We start from the raw sequence: 21,474 nt of genomic DNA, 5'->3' as shown, positions 1-21,474 counted from the left end.
CATGAATCCTGCCCACAGACTCGGGTTTACAAAGCCCAGCTTGAAGAGTTTGAAAAAGAAGCCCGTAAAGGAACAGGTCTGTTTTTGTTGAGGAAGACATCATGGGGAAGAAAAAAAAGAAGCTATGATTTCCCGCACATCAACTTTGTTCGAGCCAGAAGAATGTTGGCAACAACAGGCCATTAGAAACGTTGGGAAGGTTACTGGTAGTGATGGAAGTTTTCCTGCGTTGCTAGGGACCTGAGGAACTGTCATGGCAACAGAGCAGAGACGTTAGAGGGGTCTAAGGTCATGGTCCAAGACAGTTTCGATTGGCTCACACTTAGAAAGTGATGAACTCACTGTCTCATTACGAGGTCCTTGGAATGGTTCTACACCCATGATTGAGGCTTGTGACACCGACACCTCCATATAGTGGGGGCGGTGGGGGGGGGCGGCCTTGGCCCCGGAGCCTCCCTCTCTGAGTGGCTCCTCTGCCTGCCAGCCTGCTGCCCCCCCCCCCTCCCCATCAGCTGCAGTCCCCCTCATTAGCAGAGGGAGGCCAGGCCAGGTCCTGGGTAGTGTTGGGCCAGGTCTGCTTGAGGCCTGGAGCTGGCCTCTGGGGCCATGAGGCTGGGGCCCCAGAGCCTATCCATCTGTAATGGAGCAGAAGGGCTTGGCTGCTCCCAGAACCAGGCCTCCACTGGGGCTCTGCTGGTTTCATAATGACAACCTGGAAGGATTACTGTGGAAGCCATGCTACGATTTTACCATATTTACCTTATTGAGGTGATCCATGTGTTCCATCTTAATGGAAGTGAGTTTGGGGTGGGGTTTATTTCAGCTCAGTACCAGGAGAACTCAGGCTGTACATGTTCCTGTATTTGGAACCTGGCTGTTGGGTCGTCTTTTACAACCCTCATCAAAATTCGCAAATGGAGAAAGTGCATCACCAATATCAAGTACATACGAGCTCAGAACAAACGATGCGTCCAACTGGCCATGTATGGAAGCAAGCTTGGGAGTTCCCTTAATACCTCTTGAAGTTATTGACCCCCTGATGTAACAGGTGGTGTTAGATCATGTCTACCGTTCGGGAGAGTGCATAGTTGAATGTGAATGTAAGAGAGCAGAATGGGGAAAACAGAGTAGAGACAGGAGGTTTCTAACTCGGTTGCCAGCCAGCTCAGTCTTTGTGGTGGAGGCCGGTGTTTTAGGAGGGCCAACCCTTGTTTTTTGGAAACTATTAGCTGGAATTAGGGGGACTTTGACTGATGGGAAGGCAGGGCGGTCCAGGAGTAATGTTTGCATGTGTGTGTGTTGGTGTGTGTGTGTCTGCGTGTGTCCTTGTGTGTGTGTGTGTGTGTGTGTGTGTGTGTGTGTGTGTGTGTGTGTGTGTGTGTGAGTCTGGTGGGTTGCGGTGTGAGCCCAAGATCTGTGTGCTGCACAATGTGTGTGTGTGTGTGCGCGTTTGGGGTCTGCCCCAGCCAGACTCACATCCTCAGGGAGAGAGGAAAGGGGAACATGGGGAGGTGTTGAGATCTGCACACTCACTAACACACAGGAGCCCCAGCACACTCTCCACCTCTCACTACTTCTCTTTCTTCATCTCTTTCTCCCTCTCTCTCTCTTTCTCTCTCTCCCTCGCTCTCTATCTCTCTTGCTCGCTCTCTCCCCCTCCCTCTCCTTTTCTCTGACACGGGGCAGATGGCTGCTGGACGCTGATTATAATTTCAAAGCAGCGCTCCATCTTTTCACAGCGTTTCCCCTCCCTGCAAGGGCAAGAGGGAGGTCAGCTCCCTTCTCCTACTCCAGCACCACCACATATCCATCACGCCACGTTTTGGGAGCAGGACTGAGAAATGACTCCACTTTCTTTCTCCCTCCCTCCCTCCCTCCCTACCTCCCCTCCCTCCCTCCCTCCCTCCCTCCCTCCCTCTCGCACACACGGACATGTTGTATGGTCACACTATAATTTGGATTTAAGCACCATAGAATAAATCTGTCTGGGGTGAACTTGGTAGTAGCACATGTCACCCTGTCTGGGTAATACAGTAGTTCAGGGTGTGGTTGGGATGGGATAACCTTGCTTGGTAGGACCTGCCTCGACCCAGCCAGCCTCCATGCTGTCAGGCAGGGCAGTACTGGCCTCCAGCTCTAGAGGGCAGCGTGACGTGGCAGCGCTCACACAAACACAGACTTGTCTCCGTCACTATGTTGTTGTTACATGTATGTGCCCCATGTTCCCGCCATCTCTAATGGACTTAACCCCCACCCAGGGCTGCCGCCCCGGGGGCTAGCTAGGAGCCCCGACACTTCGATTACTTCCAGCGTGACACCCAAATGAGCAAGGGGTGTGCAGGGGGGGTGTGCAGGGGGGTGGGGGGGTGTACCTCCTGTGCTTTCGAATAATTACACAGGCCAGGAATGTTGTTCTAAAATCAGCAGCCCTATGACATGGTGCCTTTGGGGTAGTTAGCGTGAGACACGGGGACTAAGGAAGTGTGTGTGCAGGTGTGTGTGTGAGACAGAGACAGACAGACAGGCAGACAGGCAGACAGGCAGGCAGACAGGCAGGCAGACAGCTTAGGGGCTCAGTGTCGTAGATTTGCCAACATGCTCTACTGAGGGATTGGGTTTCTTGGTAGAAATTGGCTGTATGTTTCTTGTTCTGAGCAGTATACTAGCATTCTCACAGCATAGACCCATTTTCAGGATAGCAGACTGTCAAATATGAAGAGCAGTGTCACAAGGTTAATGTTGGATCTCTGGGAACAGCATCCCAAAGCCCGAGGCATGTGTGTGTGTGTGCGAGGGTGTGTGTGTGTGTGTGTGTACTATATGTCTGTGTGTGTTAGAGAGAGAGGTAGAGAGAGAGGTAGAGAGAGAGAGAGAGAGAGAGAGAGAGAGAGAGAGAGAGAGAGAGAGAGAGAGAGAGAGAGAGAGAGAGAAAAAAGAGAGAGAGAGAGAGCACCGTGTAATCTAGAAGTGAGATCTGAGATGCTGCTTTTCATTCCTGTGGCCAATGCAAGCAGCCTGGGCCGTAGCGTGCCCGCCCCGCCCCACCCTGCCTGCCTGCCTGCCCGCCCCGCCCGCTCTCCCGTGCCCCCATCCCACTCCGTCCCACAGATGGTAGCAATCACCAGCAGAACCGAGGTGCCCCACCGGCGGGGCGGGGGGGGGAGGGGGAGCGGGGGGGTTCTCCACGTACACTAATTGAATCTTGTCAAAGTCGCTTACCCCCCCTCGTGCAGATTTACTTGCTGGGAAGAGAACTTTTCTTGCTGTCTTTTTTTTTTTTTTTTTTTTGAAGTGTGAGTGTGTTTTTGGTCTCTGTAATGTTATAAAGCCAACTATGTTTTTGTAACAGTTTGCCATCTTCTATTAGAGCTCTCTACAGTGTAGGCCTTTTAAAACGTGCCTGTGAAAATATGTGGTTTGGGCTGCGGGCCACACTGTAGTTCATCATGGCATGAGGAGCTCATGAGGGGATCTCCAGTCTCTGTCTCACTTCAGTGCCGAGCCATCTGCCCGGACCCCTAGACACTAGCTTTCAGTCTGTCTTCTTTGACAGCATACTAGCTGTAGATGTGGAGCCTGGTGAGGTTCTATGCAGACTAGTTCTACATGGAGCCTGGTGAGGTTCTATGCAGACTAGTTCTACATGGAGCCTGGTGAGGTTCTATGCAGACTAGTTCTACAGGTGGAGCCTGGTGAGGTTCTATGCAGACTAGTTCTACATGGAGCCTGGTGAGGTTCTATGCAGACTAGTTCTACATGGAGCCTGGTGAGGTTCTATGCAGACTAGTTCTACATGGAGCCTGGTGAGGTTCTATGCAGACTAGTTCTACATGGAGCCTGGTGAGGTTCTATGCAGACTAGTTCTACATGGAGCCTGGTGAGGTTCTATGCAGACTAGTTCTACAGGTGGAGCCTGGTGAGGTTCTATGCAGACTAGTTCTACATGTGGAACCTGGTGAGGTTCTATGCAGACTAGTTCTACACGTGGAACCTGGTGAGGTTCTATGCAGACTAGTTCTACACGTGGAACCTGGTGAGGTTCTATGCAGACTAGTTTCTACACGTGGAACCTGGTGAGGTTCCAGGCTGCAGGATCCTTTCCGCCCTCCTGCCTTGGTATGGAACAGCCCCGCGGGGGCAAACCAACCCACTTCTGCTAGTTTCCCTACACAAAGCTCCACAGCCTGGATAATAGCTGCCTAAAAGGTCCATTTAAGACTCAAAACATTACACAGCCAGTTTCTATCTAACACCCCACTGTCCCCAACCACACACACACACACACACACACACAGACACTTGTGACATCACGGCCCTAGGCTGTATCACACATTTCAGTCATCATCCAGTGTAATTAAAGGCATTAAGCTGTCCCACTCCCAGCTTGCTGCTGTTTGGGTGGCACCCTGTCCAGCCTCCGGCCCTCCTCACTGAGCATGCTCAGAACAGACCTCTCATAGGGGCCTCGAACCACCTATCATGATCTCACCACTAGTTTCCTACCCATACATGAGTTGCTCATTCACAAATCTATATCAGCGTAACTCACGCTGTATGTCAGGTCTTGTTCATGCATGAATCACAGGGTTTCCCGCAGAAAATGGGTTAGTTAAGGTGGTGGTGGAGGGTTTGCCGTCAGACCTGGAGGGGGGAGGGGGGGGGGGGGGGGGGGGGCTAGTTTGTGCGATAGACTGATGCGTTCTGCAGAGAAGGGAGACTGGCGTTGGTCACGGTTTGGAATGGAAGGGAGAAAACAGGACAACGGCGGATATCGCTATAGAAAATAAATAAAATAAACGACGTCGTTAAGGCGGCAGGCGTGTGGCTTAGGCGGCCGCCTTAACTGAAAAGTGCTGTGGGAAACCCTGCATCAAATGGCTGGCCTTAAATCAGATATGTTTCTATGAACAGTTACATGAACGAGCTACAGTGCTTCCCTCTCTCTCTCTCTCTCTCTCTCTCTCTCTCTCTCTCTCTCTTTTCTCCTTACCTCTCTTCCTGTTGTGCCATCTGGCTGGTCACTGTGGTAGAACTGTAGGTGTGTGTGTGTGCGCGCACGCGTGTGTGTGTGTGTGTCCCTGTGTGTGCACGCAGGCGTGTGCGGGAGTGTGTGAGCGGGTTGTTGAGATCAGTTTTCATGCATCCTTTTTCAAAGCGAAGCCAGTTTGTCGGGTCAGCTTGGGTTGATTTCTGTCTCAGGGCCAGTGCCTGTTTCCAGTTAAGAGACACGCAGACATACACAGAGACAGGGAAACATAGAAAGGCAGCGATAAGAGTGTTTGGATGTGATAAGAGAGAGTCGACCAGAGAGACCAGAGCTTAGGCAGACACAAGTACAAGCCACCGTGTCCTCCCAACCTGGCAACCCCAGAGCCTAACCTCGTTAAACACCACCCCCTGTTGCTGCCGTCCACAGAGAGAGAGAGAGAGATGGAGAGAGGGAGAAAGTATGAAAAAAGGGAGGAAGAGAGAGAGGATAAGAGAAAGTGAGAGGGGAAAGTAAGGAGGGGAGAGCATAGAGTCATTGAAAGACAAGATGAGAGAAAGGAGAGATGGAGGGAGATAGGGTTGTGGGCGGGGGTCGGGGGGATTAGGGACTCAGTTCAAAGGGCTCCTGAGAGCTGGTTTTTAAGCTGATGGCGTGTGGCTAACCGCAAATAGAGGGGAGGGGGGGTGAAGGAAGGAGGGAGGGAGGCGGGGCAAAACCCAGCATGTGTGAGTGTGTGTGTTTCTGTGTGTGTGTGTTTCTGTGTGTGTTTCTGTGTGTGTTTGAGAGAGATAGTTTACTCAGGGATGTGTTTTGTGTGATTTAGTATGACAATACAGGTGTGCTCAGTAGTATAAACCATGTTTGGCCTCTGGTATGGTGCAGTATGCTGTGTGCGACTGTGTGAGTGTGCATGTGTGTGTGTGTGTGTGTGTGTGTGTGTGAGAGAGAGAGAGCTTTGTTACGCCTGGTCAGTCCAGCCACCTGCTCTGGGCACCAGGAAGCACCAGGTTAATTATCTCCTCATTAGAGCCAAGCCAGTGTGCAGAGTTAACACACACACACACCCACACACAAAGGGATGGCAGGGGCTCACATAGCAGACCCTGGTAGCCAGGCCAAGGAGACCCCAGGGGGCCCCAGGTTTGGCTGGGGGCCCCTGGGCCTGGAGGGAGGCCTGGGGGGAAAGGTGGTGGAGAACAGGAGAACCGCCTCCACTTTCAAGGACCAATTTTAGCCATGGGATTTGGGTTTTCGACACACATCCAAAATCAATTGGCAGTGTTCACTTGGCTTGGGCCGAGGTAAAGGAAAATGAGGTTAGATTTATGCCACACATATGGAGAAGGGGGTTGGAGACCTAGCGCGCTCAGTCAGCGCACTAACTAGTGCGTTTTATTTGCATTGCATTGCCGTTTTATGAGGTCATTTGTCAGACAAACGTGTGCGCAGACTTGTCTGTTACGGACACCTGCTGGGTCAAGCTGAACATGTGTGCATCCAAACACATTCAGCCTATCATATTATCTTGATGCTTTCTCAAACCCTCTCTCTCCTCCTCACCTCTTCTACCCCTCTCTCTTCCACACCTCTTCTACCCCTCTCTCTCTTCCACACCTCTTCTACCCCTCTCTCTCTTCCACACCTCTTCTACCCCTCTCTCTCTTCCACACCTCTTCTACCCCTCTCTCTCCTCCACACCTCTTCTACCCCTCTCCTCCACACCTCTTCTACCCCTCTCTCTCCTCCTCACCTCTTCTACCCCTCTCTCTCCTCCTCACCTCTTCTACCCCTCTCTCTCTTCCACACCTCTTCTACCCCTCTCTCTCTTCCACACCTCTTCTATCCCTCTCTCTCCTCCTCACCTCTTCTACCCCTCTCTCTCCTCCACACCTCTTCTACCCCTCTCTCTGATCTGTTATAGACATTCAAACCACACAGCCGGAATCTGTTTCTCTCAAACACTTCAAATCGGGACTCTAAATCCACTGGTTTGGGCCCTGGCCACACCCCCTCCCAGAGCCCTGGCCACACCCCCTCCCAGGCCATTGGCCACACCCCCTCCTAGGGCCCTGGCCACACCCCCTCCCAGAGCCCTGGCCACCCCCCCTCCCAGACCCCTGGGCTGTCTTCCTCTCCTGCTTCTGAAACCCTCCTTCTTCCAACAGATAACAATTAGTGAGTGTTTTCACAGAGCTGCAGTGCAACTTTGATGTGTTAATGAATTGAAAAATGGCCCTCGCTGGTGTTCAGTTATCCCTGCTGAGCCTAATTGTGTGTGTGTGTCCGTGTATTCAGCACTTCAAAACAAACCCATAAACATTCCTAATGCTGCACAACAGATCCTCAAGCTACAGCAGTGGTCTCTCTCTCTTACACTCTCTCCCTCTCTTCTTCTCACACTCTCTCTCCCTCTCTCCCTCTCACACTCTCTCTCTCTCTCTCTCTCCCTCTCTTCTTCTCACACTCTCTCTCCCTCTCTTCTTCTCACACTCTCTCTCCCTCTCACACTCTCTCTCCCTCTCTCCCTCTCACACTCTCTCTCACTTTCTCCATCCTTTACCCACTTTCTCTCCCTCCTGTTTCATTCTCTTCCTCTCCATTTCCTTCATCCTCCCCTACAATCTCAATCTCCTGCATGGGCCTGTCTGCCGGTGCTGTGGGCTGAGGAGGCCTGCATGGGCCTGGACACTAATACCCAGCCGAAAGCTGCTTGCTTTCATGTCCCACTACAAGGTGTTAATGGACACAAGTGCTCTCAGCTGTGTGTGTTTCAGACGTTTGATCACATCCCCTCCCCCCTCCCTCCCTCCCCCCCCACACACACCACCTCCAGCAGACTGGTGTGTTCTTTGTCATGAACCTCTTGGAGAAGTGAGACAGGCTGCTCTCACACACACTCTCACGTCATTAAGCCCCCCCAGAAGACATCCACAGCATTATGCCTTTTCTGTCCAGCTGTGTTTCATTCTGTAGCCCATACACAGTGTCTGGTAGGTTACTAGAGAAATAACGTCTTCTATACCAGGACTGTTTGGATTTCATTATTGCAAAAACGTAATACCGTCTTAAAGATAGGTGCTTGGGAACCCGAGTGTTCCAGCTCTGTCCTCTGGCCCCCCCACCCAGTTCTACCTCCCACAGACGTGTCCAGAGCCTTCCTGTAGAACAGCTCTGGGGTCAAAGGTCAGGCCTTGACTCAGGGCCACCGACCATAAGCACCACACCAGAGTCTCCACCACAGAGCTGTAGATACTGGACCACTCCAACAGGGATTCGAACCCAAACAGTTCTGAATTAAGTGCAGCATGCCATACAAATTGGCTGTGTAATAACGGGCAGATGGAATAGGGAAACAGTCTGGGAATGTGTGCTTTTATCCCGGGGCCTGTGACCCTGGAAAATCAGGCCTCCCTCCGTCCGTCCCGTGGACCCCGCCCACCCTCCACCCCTCCCAGGCGCCCCATGTTTGCCACGAGAATCTAAGATATCAGCCATCTATTAGAGCTGAACTGGTTTCAGATTCCTGTTTCTATTGGTTTGCCCTTGAGATTTGGGCCTTTCAACAGACTCATGATCTGTGATGCTATTTGCTACAGTATGTGCTCACAAATGTGTCACACACACACACACACTCACTCACTCACGTCTTTAATCATCACGTATTATTGTGCTCTGTTCTTTTCTAAACAGTCATTGATACATAAATCTGTTATGACTTTAATACACTTACATTTGATTAAAGCAATTTCATCACTTTTGATACCTCAGTAACAATGTTTGGCTTTTCTTTGATCAATAGACTTTGTTCCAGAAAATTGGAACAGAAGATCCAAGAAATGTCGTGGATTTGACTTTTAACTGTAACCGATCTCCTCAGAAACGTTCTTTGAACATTTGCCCAAATGTTGGTGAAGTCTGGCATCTGATTTATATTTCACCTGGGATGGGTCTGGATCAGAAATCTCACGAAAGATCTTAAAGAAACATTCGCTCAAAGAGACGAACTCTGTGCTTTGTAGTGAAGTTTTTCAGAATGTGTTCGTATAGCGGCATTTGTGGCAGTGTCTGGGGCTTGGGCCGTAACTGTGGTTTGTATTTTGAAGAACATTTCTGAGGAACATGCGTGACAGGCAGAGGCTTCTACCATGTTTCTCTATACATGCCAGGTAGAATTTCTAATCACCATAGCTCTCTCCTGTGTGGATGGTTACAGGAGGCAGATTGTGAGGTCCACACAGGTCTGCTGTCTGAATCGGGCCGTTCCTGATAGATGAAGGTAGTTCAGCTCATCAGAGATTCATGGAACGAGGGTCTCTCTTTCCAGCAATTAATAACTAATGAGCAGAGCGAAGCTGAATTCATTAATTATGAAACTGAGAAAAATGAGTTCTGCAAATATCACATATGATTGATGACTTGGGTAATGGCAGTCGGGACACACACTCGCAGCATGAATTATAAACCCCAAGTCACCAGGACTGCAGAGGAACGGCCTTCAGCAGCGCATGTGAACTAAGTGGAATGCTGAATAGATATCTGCACATAGTGTACATATGTGTACTGTATGTACGCTGAATCAGAATTCAGAATCTGTTTTTATTGCCATGTATGTTTTCACAGACACAGAATTTACTGTGGCAGGAAGGTGCATACAATAAACATATACGGCTCTTAATAAAAAATAAAAATAAACAGTTGAATGTATAAATACAATTAAAAAGTCTTAAACTAAGGAGCTAAACAATAACTAAATAGCTAAACATATATATGTAGATATATATCTACATATATAACCATACCCAAACGTTTTAGTATCCAACTCAAAACGTTGCACCCCAGTATTCCTCTGTCTTGTGCTCTTCACAGCATAGTCTAACGTTGATCTCCTTCTCTTCCCGTAGCCTGTAACTGCAACCTCCACGCCCGGCGCTGCCGCTTCAACATGGAGCTGTACAAGCTGTCAGGGAGGAAGAGCGGAGGGGTCTGCATGAACTGCCGCCACAACACCGCGGGCCGTCACTGCCACTACTGCAAGGAGGGATTCTACCGGGACATGGCCCGACCCATCACCCACCGCCGAGCCTGCAAAGGTACGCTGCAGACTACATTACATTTAGTCATTTAGCAGACGCTCTTATCCAGAGCGACTTACAGTAAGTACAGGGACATTCCCCTCGGCAAGCAGGGTGAAGTGCCTTGCCCAAGGACACAACGTCATTTTGGCACGGCTGGGAATCGAACTGGTTACTAGCCCGATTACTAGCCCGACTCCCTCACCACTCAGCCATCTGACTCCCATAGACCACTAGACACGGCGGAGGACTGGTAAAGAATGCCGGTGGATGTTCAGCTTGTCGGTAACCTTGAAGTGGTCTGGTTGACTCAGAGTATTACTGCTGGGACGTGTTCTGGTGGTTTGTGGTCGTGATAGGATGAAGTTTAGAGTCAAAGGTGTGCCACAGGTAGCTGATACGGTGTAGTTATATAATATGGTGTTTATGTGAAGTGGTAAAACACCACAGAAAAACATAGTGTGCATTACTATAGAGTACAATAAATATCAAGTAGAGATCGAAATCAAATTTCAACCTCTCGAGTATAGAAACTCGAAAAATCAAGTGCCATTTTAGTGGGCGAAAATAAACCAAAACCACACACGTCAGAAAATGAGAAACTGTCACAGAAGCCATTCTCTCAAACCTCTCAAATATTTGCCCACAACCACATTAAAGTCACATTAAATCAGCAGATGATCGTTACAGAAAAAAGGGTTTGAGTTGCGTAATGTTTCAAATTTGCTGTGAATATTTTTCCGCCTCATATACCACATAGTTTTATTTCATAGTCTTGCTCCACTCATTGTAAAAACATCAGTTTCCTGCCCTTGTTGCTGGGGGAAACATGCAAATCAGCTGCAGAGAGGGGATTGGTGGGGGTTTCTTCTTCTATGGATTCCAGTGAGAGTCAGGGATCACTTACCAAGACCTCCCATCAATACCGGTGGTGAGAACTGCCAACACTTGTAGCCCTGATAAGTTTGTTTTTGTGAAGATTTCAGGGTGAGAATGTCCCTTCCTTTGTGCACCAGTGTTCCCCCGCACTGCCAGGTAAAGCCACGGGGGCTGCAACTGTATCCCGGGGCAGATCCCCGGAGCAGATCCCCGGGGATCTGCCCCGGGGCGTTACTGTACACCTCACACGTCCATGTTGGAGGTAAATTTGACAGAATTAGAGCGAGCGATCATTACTCATACAGCAAGAATGAGTCGATAGGCAGTGGGTCTCCCCTGCCATGTTGAGGGTTGTCGACAAACCATTTATTGATGTTGAGAGTGTGACTATGTGACATGTAAGTCTACCAAAGGAACGCCACAGCTGCTGAGAATGTGTCTCTGGTACTAGAATATACGACTAGATGCTAAAACATTCCCCCTTTCATCTCCCCGACGTCTGGGGGTGCCGATCACACAGCCCCCCCCCAGGCGGTGTGCGATTCGGGTTTTATCAAAGCCCACCGATCGGGCGGACCGACTGTGTTGCAGAGGTAAAAAAAAAAAAAAAAAACGTTATCACCCTCTCCCTCCGAGAGGCCCAGATGTGAAGGAAATGAAAGTTCCCGTGGAAACGGCCCTTCAACCTGGGAGGCTGGTAACATGATTGATCGGAGCAATCCAGAGGCCTTTAGGACCTGTCTCTTTCCCTTTGTCTGTCCCTCGCTCATTCCCTCGTCCTCCACGGACAGCCTTGTTCATTCGCTCACTCTCTCTCTCTTTATACCTCTTTTTAAGTCCTGCCTCTTTCTCTTCCTCTCTCACTCACTCACCCTGCCTCCTAATCTCCAGATTTCCTCTCTCCCTCTCTCCCTCTCTCTCCCTCTCTCTCTCTCTCCCTCCCCTCGTCAGCAGACAGGGCCTGCGTGTTCTCAGTTTGGATCAGAGCGCTCGCTTGCCCTTTAAGCTCCCCATCTCTTTCTCACATCCTCCCTCATTTCCTCTCCTCCGCTCCGCCGACTCTCCTCTCCTCCACCATCCTTCTTTTCGTTGATGATTGTTCTGTCTTTCCTCTCTGATATCCAGAATATGTCACACACACACACACACACACTCCTGTGTGATATAGATATGTATATCGCTCTGATGGTGACAGTGCTGAGATGGGGTCAAAGTTCAGAGCATGTGAATAGCCGAGGGGGGTCGGTGTCACTTCTGAAACTGAGAAATAGCAATAAAATACAGGTGTTTCCAGAGTAAGGGGTGGGGGGGGGGGGGGGGGGGGTTAAGGGAAAAATCTCTGCTTCTAATTAGACATACTCCTCGGCCAGGTGTCCATGGCAACCCTGTGAAGGAGTGTGACGCGCGCGCACACAGAGACACGTCCACTTAAAGGATTGCCAGTTTAATAGACAGGCTCGGGTTTGATTGATGGGTCAAGTGGCAGAACCTCACCCCATCTGCTCACAGTTACACCAGGGGGCTGACAAACACACACACACACACACACTCACAGCTGCACACACACACACACACACACACACAGCTGCGCACACACACACACTCTCACAACTGCACACACACACACACACTGTCACAGCACACACACACACTCTCACAGCTGCACACACACACACACACACACTCACAGCTGCACACACACACACACACACACTCTCACAGCTGCACACACACACACACACTCTCACAGCTGCACACACACACACACACACACACACACACACAGGTATGACAGCACTCCTCTAGCTGCACACCCCCAGTTCCCCCAGGCCCCTGCCCCATTTCAGAGTGCTCTCTGTGGGGCTCTGCCCCCCCGTGCGCCTGGGCGGCGGCCCCTGCCACTCTCCACCAACACTTTACGGCGCTAGGAGCATAAAAACAGCCGGCAAATGAAAGAAACGTGGGGACCATCACAGGCCAGGCTGTAACAATCCTGCCCGCGGTGTATGAGGTCCTCAATGCACACCGTTTTATTTCACTCCAAGTGTTCGTCGTAGTCTTGGCATCCTTCGACCACAATGAACTTCAATGAAAATAATTTAAATTGAGGCCACAGGGCACCCCAAACAGGCCTTGCCAACTCAAGCCACATTTGCTTAGAATTTCCTTGATTTTTGTAGCAGGTCGTGTACATTCTTAGTGAGGAAAGCTCAAATAGATGATGCAATCCTACCCAATGAATATGGATTCATTTGATCTTATAGGTGACGGGGTCCTACAGCCACATGTACTGAGAATGTACATGACTTGAAGGGTAAACAATTATACATGGTCATCTGCAATCTCTAGCACACACACACACATTTGCCATGCAACACCCACACACACAGAGCACTGTTAATCAGTTTAGAGCGAACAAACGCCTGTCCAAGGACTACAAATCCCAAGGCGGTGCCTGTCACGCCTTCAGTCAAACAGGCTTGAAAAGACATCAACATCTGAGGACATTTTACAGCTTCTTAACTGGCCCAAGCCCCAGCACATAAAACTTCTGAAAGACAGTGCTCAGAGAGCAGGGGTGGAGGGGGGGGGGGTGGGGGGAGGGGGTGGGGGGGGGAGGGCACACTCACCCCTGTCTGGACCAGCACTGTGCTGTTGTTCTCAGTAAGCGTCTTCAAAAGCCAGACATCCTTTTCTTGACAACTACAACTACCTCGTACGATTAACAGTCACCACTGTTTGCGGGAGTTCTGCACAGTAGGGTTAGGGTTAGCTATGGTTAGCTATGGCATCGCCATAACTACAGTGTGTCACCACAGTGGTGAACTAGTTAAAAACACCTGAATATAGCTCCTGAGCTCTTGACTTGGCTGATTGCTAGTTGTCCTTTTGTTGCCAGACAGTCAGTTAAACAATGGATTAGTCTGGAAACCAAACAATGGGCTGTTCTTCTCTACATGCCTTGGCATATGCCACCCAGACTGGCATTGCACTGGGAAAGCTGCAGTGACGGCTGGTTTACACACCCATCTCTTCATCCTCATGTCTATATCGTCTCTGACTGCCAGGGAAACGAGGTCTGTATGACTGTAAACCCATTTACTGTGTCACTGGAAGTGAGATCAAAGAGCATGATGGTTTTAAAATACTGGAAAGGATCCACCGTGTTCTTTAACGCAGAAACGTGTCTTCATAAGGGGGTTTACTCTCTGATGTTTGTTTGAACAATGTTTGTTTTCTTTAGTGTGCTTGTCTGTGCTTCCACCTGTAACTGCCGCACGCTTCACGTCCCTACCAGCTGGGTCGCATTAGCACGCCAAAGGGGACATGAATCCCAAGAATGCCAGCCGTTCCCAAACGGTCTCCGGTTCTGTATCACCTGGGCACAAGAACAGGCCCAGGCTCCTGCAGCAAGAAGAGAGAGAGACACGGAGAGTGGGAGAGAGAGAGAGAGAGCGAGAGACAGAGACACAGAGAGAAAGAAAAAGAGACACAGAAAAAATGTAACTTTCCATGACTATTGATCTCCTAAAGATGATTTTTATGTGTTTATCATGGAGACAATCAGTCAACATAAACGTAGACATGTGGCGCCAGACATCCCTGAGAACACTGACTTCATTCGGTGCTTCCTCCTGTGTTGTAAATAAGGAGTTTTGGTCTTGATTATTGCTCAACACCAGCCAAACGTGAATCAGAGAGAGAGACAGAGAAATACAGAGAGAGAGAGAGAGAGACAGAGAAATACAGAGAGAGAGAGAGAGAGAGAGACAGAGAAATACAGAGAGAGAGAGAGAGAGAGAGAAATACAGAGAGAGAGAGAGAGAGAGAGAGAGAGATAGAGAGAGAGAGAGAGAGAGAGAGAGAGAGAGAGAGAGAGAGAGAGAGAGAGAGAGAGAGAGAGAGAGAGAGAGAGGACGTCACATGGTCCGTGAACAGGACAGAAACTAACTCCAGAAGACTGGAATCAGACGTTCATTTTGTGTTGACTTGAACTACGACCTCCGACCTCCTGGTCAACTGTCCTTGACGTCCCTCAGGCACATCCCTAACTCTTTACCCAGCAGCATCCGGCCAATCACAGTCTTTCCCAGAAAGTCAGAGTGGGTCAGGTGGTAAGGATTTGGCATGGGCACTAAGGCCCTAGATTTACGCAGCGAAGCTTCTAACGACCCGAGGCACTTTGACACCCAGAACTCTGGGAGTCATGGGAGTCAGGTGGCTGAGCGGTGAGGGAGTCGGGCTAGTAATCTTAAGGTTGCCAGTTCGATTCCCAGCCGTGCCAAATGACATTGTGTCCTTGGGCAAGGCACTTCACCCAACTTGCTTCAGGGAGAATGTCCCTGTACTTACTGTAAGCCACTCTGGATAAGAGCGTCTGCTAAATGACTAAATGTAAATGTAAACTCTGGGCCGGTCTAGAAAGGCACATGTGCGACAGAAGATAAGATCCCCCCCCCCCCCCCCCCCCCCTGCCCCCCGCAAAAAAAAAACTATCACAAAGTCTGGTGCCATTCTCAGAGTGGACGGACTCCAAACATGCAGGTCTGAGCAGAGGAGGAAAGAGGGACAACAGCTGAAAGGCCTTCAGAGGCTCCGTCACGCCAGCAGCCCTCTGTGGCGTCCTGTGGCAGGGGTCGTCGTGTTGCCGGGGTCGTCGTGTTGCCGGGGGTCGTCGTGTTGCCGGGGTCGTCGTGTTGCCGGGGTCGTCGTGTTGCCGGGGTCGTCGTGTTGCCGGGGTCGTCGTGTTGCCGGGGTCGTCGAGTTGCCGGGGTCGTCGTGTTGCCGGGGTCGTCGAGTTGCCGGGGTCGTCGTGTTGCCGGGGTCGTCGTGTTGCCGGGGTCGTCGTGTTGCCGGGGTCGTCGTGTTGCCGGGGTCGTCGTGTTGCCGGGGTCGTCGTGTTGCCGGGGTCGTCGAGTTGCCGGGGTCGTCGAGTTGCCGGGGTCGTCGTGTTGCCGGGGTCGTCGTGTTGGCAGGGTCGTCGTGTTGCCGGGGTCGTCGTGTTGCCGGGGTCGTCTAGTTGCCGGGGTCGTCGTGTTGCCGGGGTCGTCGTGTTGCCGGGGTCGTCGTGTTGCCGGGGTCGTCGTGTTGCCGGGGTCGTCGTGTTGCCGGGGTCGTCGAGTTGCCGGGGTCGTCGTGTTGCCGGGGTCGTCGTGTTGCCGGGGTCGTCGTGTTGCCGGGGTCGTCGTGTTGCCGGGGTCGTCGAGTTGCCGGGGTCGTCGAGTTGCCGGGGTCGTCGTGTTGCCGGGGTCGTCGTGTTGGCAGGGTCGTCGTGTTGCCGGGGTCGTCGTGTTGCCGGGGTCGTCGTGTTGCCGGGGTCGTCGTGTTGCCGGGGTCGTCTAGTTGCCGGGGTCGTCGAGTTGCCGGGGTCGTCGTGTTGCCGGGGTCGTCGTGTTGCCGGGGTCGTCGTGTTGCCGGGGTCGTCGAGTTGCCGGGGTCGTCGTGTTGCCGGGGTCGTCTAGTTGCCGGGGTCGTCGTGTTGGCAGGGTCGTCGTGTTGCCGGGGTCGTCGTGTTGCCGGGGTAGTCGTGTTGCCGGGGTCGTCGTGTTGGCAGGGTCGTCGTGTTGCCGGGGTCGTCGTGTTGCCGGGGTCGTCGTGTTGGCAGGGTCGTCGTGTTGCCGGGGTCGTCGTGTTGCCGGGGTCGTCTAGTTGCCGGGGTCGTCGAGTTGCCGGGGTCGTCGTGTTGCCGGGGTCGTCGTGTTGCCGGGGTCGTCGTGTTGCCGGGGTCGTCGAGTTGCCGGGGTCGTCGTGTTGCCGGGGTCGTCTAGTTGCCGGGGTCGTCGTGTTGGCAGGGTCGTCGTGTTGCCGGGGTCGTCGTGTTGCCGGGGTCGTCGTGTTGCCGGGGTCGTCGTGTTGCCGGGGTCGTCGTGTTGGCAGGGTCGTCGTGTTGCCGGGGTCGTCGTGTTGCCGGGGTCGTCTAGTTGCCGGGGTCGTCGTGTTGGCAGGGTCGTCGTGTTGCCGGGGTCGTCGTGTTGGCAGGGTCGTCGTGTTGCCGGGGTCGTCGTGTTGCCGGGGTCGTCGTGTTGCCGGGGTCGTCGTGTTGCCGGGGTCGTCGTGTTGCCGGGGTCGTCGTGTTGCCGGGGTCGTCGTGTTGCCGAAGTACCCCTCCGGAGCCTCTCTTGTTGCTTTATTTGTGGGACATATTACAGATATCACATTACAGCCAAGCAATGCAGTTTGCTTTTGCAATTTTGCAATAGTGCTGCTCGTTTTCTAGCTAATTACACTCCAACTAGGGACAGAGGAACGGTCTTTCCTGTTTTTTTGGCCGGCAGTTTTTTTGGCCACAGGCGATTCTCGTTGCCAGAGTCGATCAACGAGATAACATGGGATGTTTTCATTATTAAATTGAGAGGGCACAGGATTCAAAAGCATTATTTCAAGTTTACACTGGAACAAGAATGTCTTGTCGAAGCCAAGTCAGATCATTCTAAAGCATCCTTCAAACCTGGATGTTGGCTTTTATGTTTTGCGTTCAAAATAAGGTCTGTCAGACCTTATTATTACGAAGCGTGATATTTATAAGCTGAATCAGTTCCTTCTATCAAAAGATCCAGTATATTTTCAGTCGTAAACAGTGCATGTGTCTTTACTCAAGGACCACGTCTGTTTGCCTTGTATTGGTGGGATGAGCCAAGGATAGGAAGATCTAGTATTGTTTATACTGATGAGCACACCAGCGACAACATTTGGACTGTGTCTCTCTCGCATCGCTGTCTCTCTGGGCTCTCTCTGGGCTCTCTCTGGGCTCTCTCTGGGCTCTCTCTGGGCTCTCTCTGGGCTCTCTCTGGGCTCTCTCTGGGCTCTCTCTGGGCTCTCTCTGGGCTCTCTCTCGGGGCTCTCTCTCGGGGCTCTCTCTCGGGGCTCTCTCTCGGGGCTCTCTCTCGGGGCTCTCTCTCTGGGCTCTCTCTCTGGGCTCTCTCTCTGGGCTCTCTCTCTGGGCTCTCTCTGGGCTCTCTCTGGGCTCTCTCTGGGCTCTCTCTGGGCTCTCTCTGGGCTCTCTCTGGGCTCTCTCTCTGGGCTCTCTCTCTGGGCTCTCAGAAACTAGCTTCAGGCCGCACATTGTATTCCTCTGCTCTTTCTAAAAAGCCCCACATTACTCCAGGTGCTTGGATCGCTGCGTCCAATCCCAGAGCAGCAGCTTAGCCCCGCCTCCTGGCCGGTGTGTTGCTCATGGCAGCTGGGACGCCCGGCAGGTTTTCGGGAAGCCATGAAACCGTGCGTGTGTGTGTCACGGGCACCAGAGCAGCACTTAGGAGACCGGACCAGAGCAGGAGAGAGAAGCGGAGCAGTCGTTTTACGCCTTCCTACTTTGTCCACACACAAAGTCACGGACACACACTAATGACCACACACACACACAGGAATACATTCGCTTGGCATCCGCTTGCACTTAACACACCTACATGAGTGTACACAGTCAAACACACATGCGTGTAAGCACACACACAAACACTGGCTTGACTTCCATCTGCTCCCAGGACCTACCTGGTCCACTAGCCCAGAGGTGTGCCAGAGAGTCCCCTCTGAGCGACAGTCCTCCAGTCTCTCCCTCACGGTTATCAATCTAAATGTCCAGATAACGTGACAAATTCCTCTCTCCTTGTGTCTCTCTGTCACACTTCCTCCTGCCTCCCCCTCTCTCTTACCCTATATCTCTATTCCCTCCTTCCCTCTTTCTCCATCTCTCCCTCTATACTTCTCTCTCGCTCTCTCCCTCACCTTCTCCCTCCCTCCCTCCTCCCTCCCCCCTGCAGCTTGTGACTGCCACCCGGTGGGCGCGGCAGGGAAAACGTGTAACCAGACGACAGGCCAGTGCCCCTGCAAGGACGGGGTGACGGGCATCACCTGTAACCGCTGTGCCAAGGGCTACCAGCAGAGTCGCTCGCCAGTGGCACCATGCATCAGTGAGTACACAACACACACTCACTCGCTCGCACACACACACACGTACACACACACACACACACTGCATCGGGACTTTCACACAGCTCACACACACTGAATGTTGCCCAAGTTGTGCTGGAAAAATGGCCGTGTTTCTATCTGTGGGAATCCACACACACATGAAACGTATACAGTACACGTTCAGAAACCCACACATAAATACCCTCTGCGGTCTGAGCGAGAAACTCAAGCACCAACACTAACATGTGTTGTTCATCCGCGCGTGACAACGGCGAGGACGCAGTGGTGGCACACACACACACACACAGCCTGCCCTGATCACCCTCACCCGTCTAGTGTTTGTATCTCTGTTGCCAGGGTTACCCCTCCATCAGGGTTTAAGAGTTTGTGCCCACATCACTCTCACCAGCCGGTCGGAGCACTCCCCCACCACATCACCTGACCCAGCCTGACCACACAGGGATAGCATGCCGACATGGTCACGCACACACACTCACACACACATACTTACACACACACACTCACATCACTCTGTCCCATACACACACATTCAGATTCCATGGCCCCGTATGATTGTTATATTATATAGTATTATATAGTTTTATATGGTATTATATAGTATGAACACGAGTGGATCCCTGTTGAAGTGAGGCCATCCCATGCTTTGTCATGTTGATGCTGCAGGTGATCGTACCACGGTCATCACACTGGCTAGCTAGGTGTAACGATGTGATCTGATTAAGGATTACGGTTTCCTGCGCTACCTGAGAGGAGAGGGGCTTTCACAGCTCTGCCCTGGTCTGTTCTGGGCTGGGAAGTACCACCCAGTACCACCCTGTGCCACCCAGTACCACCCAGTACCACCCTGTGCCACCCAGTACCACCCAGTACCACCCAGTACCACCATGTGCCACCCAGTACCACCCAGTACCACCCAGTACCACCCTGTGCCACCCAGTACCACCCAGTACCACCCTGTACCACCCAGTGCCACCCAGTACCACCCAGTACCACCCTGTACCACCCAGTACCACCCTGTGCCACCCAGTACCACCCAGTACCACCATGTGCCACCCTGTGCCACCCAGTACCACCCTGTGCCACCCTGTGCCACCCAGTACCACCCTGTGCCACCATGTGCCACCCAGTACCACCCTGTGCCACCCAGTACCACCCAGTACCACCATGTGCCACCCAGTACCACCCTGTGCCACCCAGTACCACCCTGTGCCACCCAGTACCACCCTGTGCCACCCTGTGCCACCCAGTACCACCCAGTACCACCATGTGCCACCCAGTACCACCCTGTGCCACCCAGTACCACCCTGTGCCACCATGTGCCACCCAGTACCACCCAGTACCACCCTGTGCCACCCTGTACCACCCAGTACCACCCAGTACCACCCAGTACCACCCAGTACCACCCAGTACCACCCTGTGCCACCCTGTGCCACCCTGTGCCACCCAGTCCCTGAGACAAGTAGAGCAGACTGTTGCTTAGACCTCAGCTCAGTCACATGTCTACCCGGGGAGGCAGCACAGGATGTGTGTCTGTGTGTGTGTGTGTGTGTGTCTGTGTGTGTGTCTGTGTGTGTGTGTGTGTGTGTGTGTCTGTGTGTCTGTGTGTGTGTGTGTGGTGTCTGTGTGTGTGTGTGTGTGTGTGTGTGTGTGTGTGTGTGTGTGTGTGTGTGTGTGTGGTGTGTGAGAGGGCTTGCATGTGCTTATGCTTGTGAAACAGACCACTAGCCCACTGCATTGCATGAAGGCTGAGGAATGAAGGGCAGCTTGCCATCACACTGAGCCATGTGGTTTGGCAAACTGGACTCATACTAGTCTCACACTCACCACAGACACACACACACACACACACAACAGCCTAGAGTAACCTGGCCTGTACCAAACTGAACCATGTGGCCAGGCCGGGCCAGGCCAGGCCGGGCTGAGCAGGGCCACGTGGACCCTCATGGTGCCATGCTGTAGGTCAGCCTGAACACTGTCGAGCAGATGGAGAACGAGGAGGCATTAAGGACACAACCACTGTGGCCAAGGTCGACAGACCCACACATTCCAGCGTCACTGTGTGTGTGTGTGTGTGTGTGCGTGGACAAATGTGTGTGTGTGTGTGTGAGAGTCTGTACAGTACACTGTACGTCTATGTGAATGTGTGTGTTTTCTGTGAGAGTGAGTGTGTGTACGTCTGTGTGTATTTGTGTGTGTATTTCTGTCGTGTATGCATGCGTGTCTATGAGGGTGTGTGTTCATTATTCGCAGTGCCCTCTATTGTGGGCATCGACCTCCCTTTGTTGTTGGTGTCAGTCCCCCTGCGGTCAAGGCCTTCTGGCCCTGACACAGAGCCGACCGCCTGCTCAACACTCAATTACCATGATACCACTGACCCTCATCTGAATGCTCCTTTATCACCCTCTATCTTTGGAGGTGAAGCCCCCAGCTTGGAGACACTGTGACCAGCTGCTCCCTTCCTCTTGGGAGCTCAATACCCTGTTTGTTTTTGTCCTGGTGGGGGTGTACATAATTTTGGAGGAGGCCAACTGCCACTTGTGCCTCCTCAAAAACACCCCTCCAAATCCTCCCCCCCCCCCCCCCCTCCTCCTCTACCCCTCTGTT

At 52.1% G+C, this 21,474-nt stretch overlaps 1 protein-coding gene across 1 annotated transcript in view; it reads left to right on the top strand.

Annotated features, from left to right (window-relative positions):
- The window catches only part of LOC136950042 (netrin-3-like), a 30,379-nt gene that overhangs the window by 3,902 nt on the left and 5,003 nt on the right, over nt 1-21,474 (top strand). Inside the window, exons 2-3 of the mRNA XM_067244128.1 lie at nt 9,892-10,080; nt 18,699-18,848. Of these exons, the coding sequence (XP_067100229.1) occupies nt 9,892-10,080; nt 18,699-18,848 (339 nt within the window). The remainder of the gene's footprint in view (nt 1-9,891; nt 10,081-18,698; nt 18,849-21,474) is intronic.

This window comes from Osmerus mordax, chromosome 10 (assembly GCF_038355195.1).
Source record: "Osmerus mordax isolate fOsmMor3 chromosome 10, fOsmMor3.pri, whole genome shotgun sequence".
NCBI lineage: Eukaryota > Metazoa > Chordata > Actinopteri > Osmeriformes > Osmeridae > Osmerus > Osmerus mordax.
The sequence above is the reverse complement of the archived record's forward strand: the minus strand, read 5'-3'. Positions and strand labels throughout refer to the sequence as shown.